Source organism: Montipora foliosa, chromosome 1, assembly GCF_036669935.1.
Source record: "Montipora foliosa isolate CH-2021 chromosome 1, ASM3666993v2, whole genome shotgun sequence".
Classification (NCBI taxonomy): domain Eukaryota; kingdom Metazoa; phylum Cnidaria; class Anthozoa; order Scleractinia; family Acroporidae; genus Montipora; species Montipora foliosa.
In genome coordinates, this window is record NC_090869.1 from 43,211,851 (window position 1) to 43,221,850 (window position 10,000).

At 40.5% G+C, this 10,000-nt stretch overlaps 1 protein-coding gene across 2 annotated transcripts in view; it reads right to left on the minus strand.

Annotated features, from left to right (window-relative positions):
* LOC137999133 (probable ATP-dependent RNA helicase DDX52) overlaps positions 1-2,800 on the minus strand; it is a 45,809-nt gene extending 43,009 nt beyond the window's left edge. The window contains exon 1 of one of the 2 annotated variants that reach the window (XM_068844986.1): positions 2,696-2,800. In XM_068844986.1, coding sequence (XP_068701087.1) covers positions 2,696-2,785 — 90 coding nt within the window. In that variant the 5' untranslated portion in view covers positions 2,786-2,800. The remainder of the gene's footprint in view (positions 1-2,695) is intronic. The other variant, XM_068844979.1, reaches the window with a different exon arrangement.
* Between the last annotated feature and the right edge of the window lie 7,200 nt (positions 2,801-10,000).

Here is a 10,000-nt window from a genome sequence, read left to right on the forward strand (position 1 = left end):
CAAATTTACTTGATGTCTCCTTTGAGACGGGGATTTCCACTTAGAAGACTTGATGATAATCAAGATGCACGAGAAATGAGGCCTTGATTGTTTACAAGGTGGATAACGCTATCCACCGGATACATGTACATGTAAACACTAGCAAAACCAACTGAGTTATCCAGTGGACTGGTAGTGATTACTTTACATGTATCCAGTGGATAAGTTGTTGTAGTTCTTGCGAATTGTGGATAATTCTGATTTCTGGTTTCTGGGTTCCGAAATCTGATTTTTAGTGCTGCCCTCCAAAAAGAACTTTGTATCAAAACTAGAACTCAATTAAGCGTGAACTTAAAAATCAGCTGTTAAAACTAATGGAAATTGAGGAGATGAATGCTGACTCGCTCCCAGAAATTTGCAAATATCGCTCGCCCGCTAGTTAAACTCTTTGATTAATCTAACTTTAAATTCAAATCTAATCATTTTAAATTGCAACAGACTATAATTATAGTCATGTTTCAACTGTGGTATCTTAATAACTTTGTAATTAATAATTATTATTAACTAACAGTTAATTTACTGATTTCTTACTTTTTGTGTTCTTTGTGATTTGATTTGATTTGATTTGATTTGATTTGGCATGTGATTGTTAAATTGCATTAAATTTTGTAAACTTCATTTTATATGTGAGCAATAAATAAGTTTGTATGTAACAGTGACTGATTAATACAATGAGTGAATGTACATGTGCATATTACAAAACGCAAATATGTAACGAATTTAGTCTAAAATGTAATTGGAGAACCATGAAATTCGAAACTGGAGACGTAGGTGAACTGACATAATGGACGTAGGCAAATCAACTCTAGACGTACAATACTGTGCAAAAAGAATGCAAATGAAATTCGACCAAATTTGGTTATTGTTCTCTCAAAATTTTGCTGAAAGTTCATCGAAAGAAGTATGATTTTTTGACCGAAATTTCAAAGAAATTTTGCTGAGATGCACGAAAGTTCAAACGCAGGACGAAAATTTGCTACTCTAAAAACGAAATTTCGGTTGGAGTTTGTACGTACTGTAATTACATTTAAAAGTGACTAAGAGAAATAATCGAAAACCTAATTGAAATATCGTAATCTTGAAACGGAAATTTCGTAGAAGTGCCAGTTAGAGTTTTGCATTTTAATGAATGAATGGAATCAACAACTGTACTCATCTCTCAACCATAAGTGTAAACACGACCTGAATGAAACTGTAGACAAGCATTACAAGCGATTTCCTTTCCTTTACTCAATTGATACTTTTTCAATAAAAAAATAATTATAACAGTGTAATGCCCTTATCGTTTTGATCAATTACCGTAGAAGAAGTCACACTTCCAAGTTAACTTCGATCTTTTATAAGTTCACTTTTCTTCTCGCACCAAGTCCTTTATGTCTACTTAGATAAATAATGATTAAGCTGTCTTATCACTCCTGCCAAGTCCTGGTCAGTGGTGTTAACCTCCAGGTTAAAATCTGGTTCTGAAACTGCCATAATAATTATGATCGGTCAGTGTAAAATGCAGACTGCAGACTGCAGACATCAAGGGATATCAAGGGATATCGATCGAAAAACCAACAATCATTACTTGGAATACCTGAAAGTTGTCTTTTTTCGGTGCAATGAAATGCACAAAGAATTTCATGTATTCCGAGCAATTACAATGTAGGATGCGGGGATTTCATTGGTTAAGCTATGCGTTATAACCCCTAGGGAGAGCTTGTAATTGTCACAACGAAATTTCGCTTGAAAATTTGTGTGCCGTTGCGAAAGTTATGCAAATTTTCACTTTGACTGAAACAATAGGCATTTTGAAAATTCATTTCACCCGAAATTTCGTTATATTTCGCTGAAAAGAAGTGAAATTTGGCGAAAAGCGCAAAATTTGTTTGCATTCTTTTTGCACAGTACTGTAGGCGAAAGCAGACAGTAGGCGAAACAACCCGTAATAGACGAGTTCACGCTGTTGAGTGCATCATGGGTAATCAGGGCAAGATGGAGAGAAATTCAAAGGTTTGTAAGGAAGTTCAAAACGATGAAAAGTATTTATGATACACAATTTTGGGTTTTTTGTTTTCCAAGACAGAAGATATGTGCTCAAAGGTGCGGCTGAATAAATTTGGAGAGAATCGCTATTGTAGGAATTCCAAAGAAGAAGAGTCATGTACAGTATATTTTGCTTTGAATTTCCAATACAAACCTTTGAATTTCTCGCCATGTTGCCCTGATTACCTGTGATGCAATCAAGAGCATGAACTTGTCTATTCGACTTTCCAGTTCAAGTCAAGAGTACCACTTGTTTTTGTTAACGTTGTTGGGTTTAATGGGAAATGCTTGCTGACAATACCAACCTATGTGTCATAAAATTAAGATCACCATAATCTTACCTCCCTTAATGACTCAGGTTCAACAATATTTTACTCATCTCTTGGCACAGTAATTAATGTATTTAATGCTTGCAAACAGCAAGAAGCCCTTTTACTGTGAGAATCTTTAATCTTCAAGATGGACAGATAGATAATTACTACCGCACTCTACAGCTGTGAGCGAACAACGCCATCATGATTTCAAACTTACAACCTGTATGTGAAAAGGGAAGCTGATACTTCCATTGAGAGCTGAATCTGTGCATAAGACTCTTTAAGCCTTTCCGAAAAGTATTATCCACACTCACCTGAGAGCTGCGAAGATCATTTCTACATTGTTTTTTGTTAAATTTAGCTCCCACACTCAAGCGTCTGAAAAGGTCGAATGTATCCACCATGTTGAATCTTAAACTCGTTTCCAAGGTCCTCTCTGTCTTTCTACATGTATGTTGTGTAGTTGTCACCACAGGCAGCCCAAGCTCGGTATACGATTTATAGACTTTGTATGGGAAAACATACTTTGAGCTTATAAATGCTAAAATAAGCTGTAAATGCTCGCTTACTCTACATACGGTTGTCCTCGTCTTTTCTGTGCAATCGGAGGGCAAACTTGTGTCCATTTTAGACGGGTTTGTGGCTTTCGAAGGTTTGCGATGTCGTTAGTTGTCGTTTCCCCTCATGAAGTGAGAGGAAACGTAGAGGTAAATCGTAGAGGTAAGCGAACTTTATTTCTACATTTACAGCTTATTTTAGCATTTATAAGCTCAAAGTATGTTTTCCCATACAAAGTCTATGGCTGCCTACGTTGTCACGAAACATTCCAGCACTTTACCACTGAAAAAGTATACGAAAGTTATTCAATTTTAACGGCATTTTCTTTGCTTTAATGCCGATTGCGTTCGTGATGTCAGTAAGAACATACAGACAGTCCTACAGTAAAATAAATTGCTCGGGCTTTCCAGGAAAAACGTTCCTTTTTTGCGCGCAGTCGCAAATCGCACTCAAGCTTGCAAGCGCATGCGCGAGGATAACCAGCGTATCGCGCACATGTGGCTTAAATATGTGGCAGGTGACATGGCAAATCTGAATCTCGTCCCCAGAGTCCGCTTTTGGTCAGCACTAAGAACACGAAATCTGGCCACTTCCAAGGCAGGAAGTCCGCAAATTACGGACTTCCGGAGCGTCTGCCACGTTCAGAAATTTGAAACAACAGTAGTTGTCAACGGTTACAAAAATGGACCTTCACAACGACTGCGCAAAAATTGGAAGTGGCCAGAGATCGTGTTGTTGGTGCTGACCAAAAGAAAGGCAGACTCTGGGGACGAGATTGGTGACATGGCATTGTCGTCCCCACCGCGATTCTTTCGGTCAGCACCACCTATAACGACCTCAAAAAGCAACATTTGACTTGATTTGCGTTAACTGCTAATTTCAGTTTACTGTGTCCCCAAGTAGTACCCCAGCGCTGGAATGACTAGACACTTAAATAAAGTTCTTTTCCTTTACCTCTATACGCGCAGTCCTTGTGGGGCTGGGGGTCTATTTTGGTAACCGTTGAAAGCTACTAATTGTTTCTATAATAATAAACTATTCTCGTTTGTCTCACGATGTGGTCACTTGTGATGTAGATTGCGGCGTTTCAACTGCATACTGCTGGTCTTCTCCTTAGAGATAACAGAGGATTTTGTTACGAGACGTTGGGCGCGCTGACAATACCGAACGATTATCATAATTTTCACACGCAGCCCGCGGAAAAAGATGGCAAAGCGACCAATTAAAAGCTTAGCCGACCATTATTTAGACCTATCCTAAAAGCCAGCTTTGGCTTAACATAACGCGTCAAATAGCTCTTTTGTTATATTTTGGAGTAATCAGAAGGTAAGATAACCATGGCAATGACAGATAGAGATGTGTGTTACGTACCCTGTTTCGTGCATTTTGGGGAGCATGCTTTGCCTTGGGTTTTCCACTGCTTCCGCCGGAACTTGTGTTTTCTCCTTGCCCTGCCCTTGATTTGGCACGGCCAGATTTCGCTTTCCCCATTGCACAAAATCAGTAAAATACGCGAGAAATCAAGAAATTGTGCTTTCGCGTTCGAATTGCCGGCAAATAATATTCACCACCATTTTCCCGCCAGTTTTGGCACCCACCAGGAGATATGAACCAGCCCTATTGGTGGGCGCGCGTTATGTTGACTAAAATTCTAAGCATTGTTTCTCGGCTTAATTTTTCATGAACTTTGCCATCTTTGAGCGGATACTTTGCGTACAGAAATTCATCGTAGAAACCTGAAATTTTGCTGAACGCTACAGGAAACCCTCCTCTGCAAGAGGGTGTCGCGCTAACACTAAGTCAATCCAAGAAATGTATGTGTCTCTGAACTTTGAATTATAATAACTCCTTTTTGAAAGCTGATCTAATGATTCCCCGACACCCTCTCCAAGGCAAACATCTGCTAAGTGCTATGCAGTCATTGTTTACCTCGGAAGGCCAAAATCCGACGCGAGTTTGCCGCATTTATAATAATCGCTTCATTTTGCATTTACTGATCGCAGTACATTTTATATTCAATTTCACCAGTTAAAAGCATTTCCACGTCATTTTTAGTTTAGGGACTTTTGTAAAATTACGTGCCCATGAGGATGGTTGTCCCCAACGCACCCGCGAACATGTTCCGTAACCTTAACTGGACTTATAACTTATACAAACCTAAAAATTTAGGCGGCTTCAACGGTATTGGAATCCATGACCTCTGCGATGCCGGTGCAATTTACATCTACATCTACATTTTCCAGCACTCGGCAAAGTCCCTTTTTGACTTGTAGCTGTTTCTGCTTGGGTGCCCACATACATCATTAGGTTCTTTTTTGGAGACATCATGGCAAGCTGGCTACTTCTTCTGGAGAACACGACTACTCTTCTCGAATAGTGTGTGGATTCTTTAACGTCCCAGAGGGAACTTATGAACATGGAGGATATTCGTGAGAGGGTTTATAGTCCTTATTCGAGTAACCATTTGCCGATGAAAGTACAAAGGTAGCACTTTCCCCTCAGTTATTCAGTTAAGATCCTGAGTGTTCAGGTGAATGTTGACCGTCACACCAGGGTTCGAACCCGCAGCCTCCCGCATGACAGCCCAATGCTCAACCAACTGACCCACCGGCGAGCAGTGGCGGCAATGACCAACTAAGCTATGAAGCAACAGTGGGGAGCAGGTCAACTCAGTGTTGCACCCAATTCAAATCTCCCGGGATTAAGATTCTTTGTGTATTGTATTTGCATTATAATGTCGCATTCATATTTAAATGACATGGAAAACGTTTTATTCCCTAAGGGTTTGAATTGAGCAAACTTTGTTTACACTACACCATTTTTACCGTAATAAAAATACCGTGCCAAAATTTTTGGGCCGACGTAACTTCTCATGGAGCCATGCGCAGTTCAACTATAATGAAGAAAGTCAGCGTGATTTTGGAGGAGAATGAGCCGCCATCTTGAAATGCACTTAAAAAAAACCGCCAGCCTATATAAATTAAGCCTCAAATTTGGCCCTTTAAAGTGTTTACACTACTTGTTCTATCCGAACCGTGCCTATTTTTTCAGCACCCGTACCATTTTCACCCGTGCTCGGACTACCTCGCTGAAGGTCCCAGCACGGGTAAGAATTTTGGTTCGGTTCGGATGAAATTTGGTACTGACAGGTACTGACAGGTTGTTTACACAGCAAATTTTATCCGAGCCGAACCTTTTTTTTTTGGGACCCGTGCCCATTTCACCCGAGCCGTGCCAAAAATTTTCTCTAGTGTAAACCGGGCTTAATTACTGAATTAGATCGTCGGAAACTGGAAGAGATGACATAGGATAAAAGGCCAATACGTAGACAGATCACACAAAGATGAATTTCGTTAAAAACAATAAACAACTGCTTTATAGATTAATATTGCAAATAAAATAGCTTGTCTTTTCTTAAAAGTAGCCAGAGAGTTGGCAGACACAACATCGGAATTAAGAGAATTATAAAACCTGGGACCTTGAAAACTGTTTGGTATTAGTTCCGCAGAAAGGTAATTGGAAGGTGTTGGAATTTCTTGTATAATAGGAATGTATTTGACTTATTAAATCAAATTGGTTTGTTAACTGTGAAGGAAAGGTTGAGATTTGATAGGAGTATATAAATTTGCCTATGAAATTGGATAAGGTGTAAATCCTGGAATTTTAAGATATTAAGTTCTTTGAAAATTGGGTCAATATGAGCATCAAATCGGGACTTATTTAAGATCTGATCACATTTTTCCTCAGGATCACAAGTCTTTTGAGGTTGGTTTTACACGTGGAGAACGAAACTATATTAGGGATACACTAATGCATAGTATAATGTAGGTAGAGAATTTCCTGTCAACAAAAAACTAGATTTTTAACTGAATTATCCCAATCGCTTTAGAAACTTTTAATGGAAACGTGAGAGATAATGCCTTTCCAGTTTAAGTTTTCATCAATTAGTATTCCTATTTCTACTTTATTACTCTTCAACACTTTCGTATCCAGAAGAGAGAAAAAATTAAATTTAAAAATCAAATTAAAAAAAAAAACATATAAATAGTTAAAATACTGATATACACAAAATAAATGAAATAAATTAAATATCAGAAATACTGTAGTAGGCCTCCGTCAGTCGTAGTCGAGTATGGATTTTGCGCCGGTCTAGAACAAGTCATTTTGCCTAAGGGACAGCGCCGGCTGTGGCTGATGAGTCCAATGCGGGATTGGTAATCTCGGCCACATTTCTTGCAGGTGTAACTAGTTGGGTAGCTGTGGCGATGCGTGCCTTTCGCTTGGCCCTCTTTTCATTGGCTGAGGTCTGGATATTTTCTTCACCAGACTTCTGTTTGCGGAAAACATTTGTTGCGGCCAGCTGCTGCGTCTTCCCAGCTCTCTGTGTTGATGTCAAGGACTTTCATGTCACGCTTGCAGCGCACCTGGGGGCGGCCAACAGTTCTCTTGCCGGAGGCAAGTTCGCCGATGTCCTTTGGGATGCGCCCATCCTCCATCTGGCGCACATGGCCGACCCATTGCAACCTGCATTGTCTGAGCAGCGTGAACATGTTGGTAAGACCAGCGCGCTCGAGGACCTGGGTATTGGGCACCTTGTCACTCCAATGGATGCCGATGATGGGGCGCAGGGAGCGCATGTGGAAGCTGTTCAGTTTGCGCTCCTGTTTGGAGTATGTTGTCCACGCCTCACTGCCGTAGAAATGTAAAGAGATCATAAGTACAAGGAAAGGTTACGTTTATACAAACGTTGGCCGTGTAGCACTTATATTTTAAACAGAGTTAACTGAATAGAGCGTAATGTGAAGTGCTAGATTTCAATCCCATATGAACCATGTGAGCGTTAGCCCTACATATGGAAATGGCCCCACACAAGGTTCATATGGGATTGAAATCTAGCACTTCACATTACACTCTATTCAGTTAACTCTGTTTAAAATGTAAGTGCTACACGGCCAACGTTTATATAAACGTAACCTTTCCTTGTAATATACAGACAAACGAAAGCGTACTTACCATCTCGGTTGCTGCACACTTTTGCCGACATCTCGATGGCAAATGGTTGTATTATACTATGCTAATAAAAGTGACAAGCAGTTTTGCCTGCGCCGAAATTGTAAACAAAACTATAAATCATACAGTTTATTAATAGCTATAATTACGCAATACATAGTGACAGCAAAACAGCAACATAAGGACTATTCATGTCTAACTTTAAAGGACTTGAGACCTTCAGAGTCGGTTTCTTGATACAATATCTCCGCGGGAACTGACCATGGGATGAACGCAAACTGGACTCCTGCTCTCTTTCTTTAGTTGCTTTAAATGATCTTTTCGTAGTAGCTCTTTCACTTCCAACTGATGTTGACACGTCGTCAGATATAATAATAATAATAATAATAATAATAATACCGGTAATACCAACTTTATTCACTTAATGCAATGAAAGGGAAAGATACCAGAGATTATCCCTATCGAGGGTATCCGCCCGCTCTCGGATGTAATTGACTGAGAGTCGATTTTGATGAGGGAGGAAAACCGGAGAACCCGGAGAAAAACCCTCGGAGTCAGATTGAGATCGACTGAAACTCAGCCCACATACGACCCGAGGCCAGGGTTGAACCCGGGTCACAGAGGTGGGAGGCGCGATTGATAACCGCTAAACCACTCTGACTCCCCTGTGTTCACTCACTCTATGTTCACTAAGCCTTGTGGCAAGAGCTCTATCCGTTTGGCCATAATATGTGAAATCGCAATCAAGGCAGTTTACTTTGTATAGACCTTATTCATAAATGGCGGTCACATTTATAATTCTTTTGTCCACGTGCAAATTAGCCTACCAAGCCTCATTTTAAAGCAAGAATTCTTTTCAAGTCACTGTATGGTATGGAGGCTTGGTAGGCTAATTTGCACTTCGACAAAAGAATTATAAATTGACCGCCATTTATGAATAAGGTCTTTACAATACATCGAGACTGAAACAGGGTTGGTTTGTCCTTTGGTCTTGAAAAGATTGTGCCTAAAGTGCTGAGTGGTTTAAAACCAACTTTGACTCCGTTGTTGCGTAGCACTCTCGACACTCTTTCTTTCACGTAGGGTAGGACAACAAATGGTGTTGTTACTTCATTTGTAGTGTTGGAGTCGCGATGCCTGGCTTTGCGTGCGGAGTCACATTTCTTGATAAGTTAAAAGGGATAGTTGTTGTTCATCAAGACTTTCATAACATGTTGCTTTTCTTTGAATTTCCCTCTATTTGTTGACGGGATTTTCTCCGCTCTATCAAGGAGTGTATTAACTACTGATCTTTTGTGTAGACCTGGATGATGAAGGTAGAAATCAAGATATTTATCAGTGTGTGTCGGTCGGTACACGTTGACCTGTATGCGACCGTTTGCTCTAACTGTTGTAGTGTCTAAAAAGGAGAGACCGTTGTCGCCTTCAACCTCACTAGTAAATTGTATGTGTGGGTTAATAGTGGTGAGGTGGGCATGGAACTCCTGCACGTACTCCTTCGGCAGACAAACGTGGCTGTCATCGACGTACCTATACCACCATCTTGGAGGGTGGGCGGCCGTGGAAATTGCTCTTTCCTCTACAAACTCCATCTCCAGGTTGCCTATGGTTGCACTCACAGGCGAGGCTATGGCACAACCAAACGTTTGATGATAGTGCTCCTTTTCATAAGTAAAATAGCTGTCCAGCAGAACGAACTCTAGCAATTGCATTATGTTACCCTTGGAAACGTTAGTGTGCTCTATTAGGTTATTATCGCGGTCTCATCTTTCACGGGTGACCTTTGGCCAAACGGATAGAGCTCTTGCTCTTGCCATTGGTGACGCTATTCCCCCCTGTGTTTTCCCTAATGGTGGCATCCCCCAAGGGACCAAACTTGCACCAATATTGTTTGCTGTGTTAGTTAACAAATTGGTAGCGGTTGGTATACACGGGTGAAATATGTAGATGACCTTTCTGTTTTGGAGTGCATCCCTAGGTGTTCTCCTAACTACATGCCCTGCATCGCGAACGAAATAGCACAGTATGCATCAAACCACGGTATGCGCCTC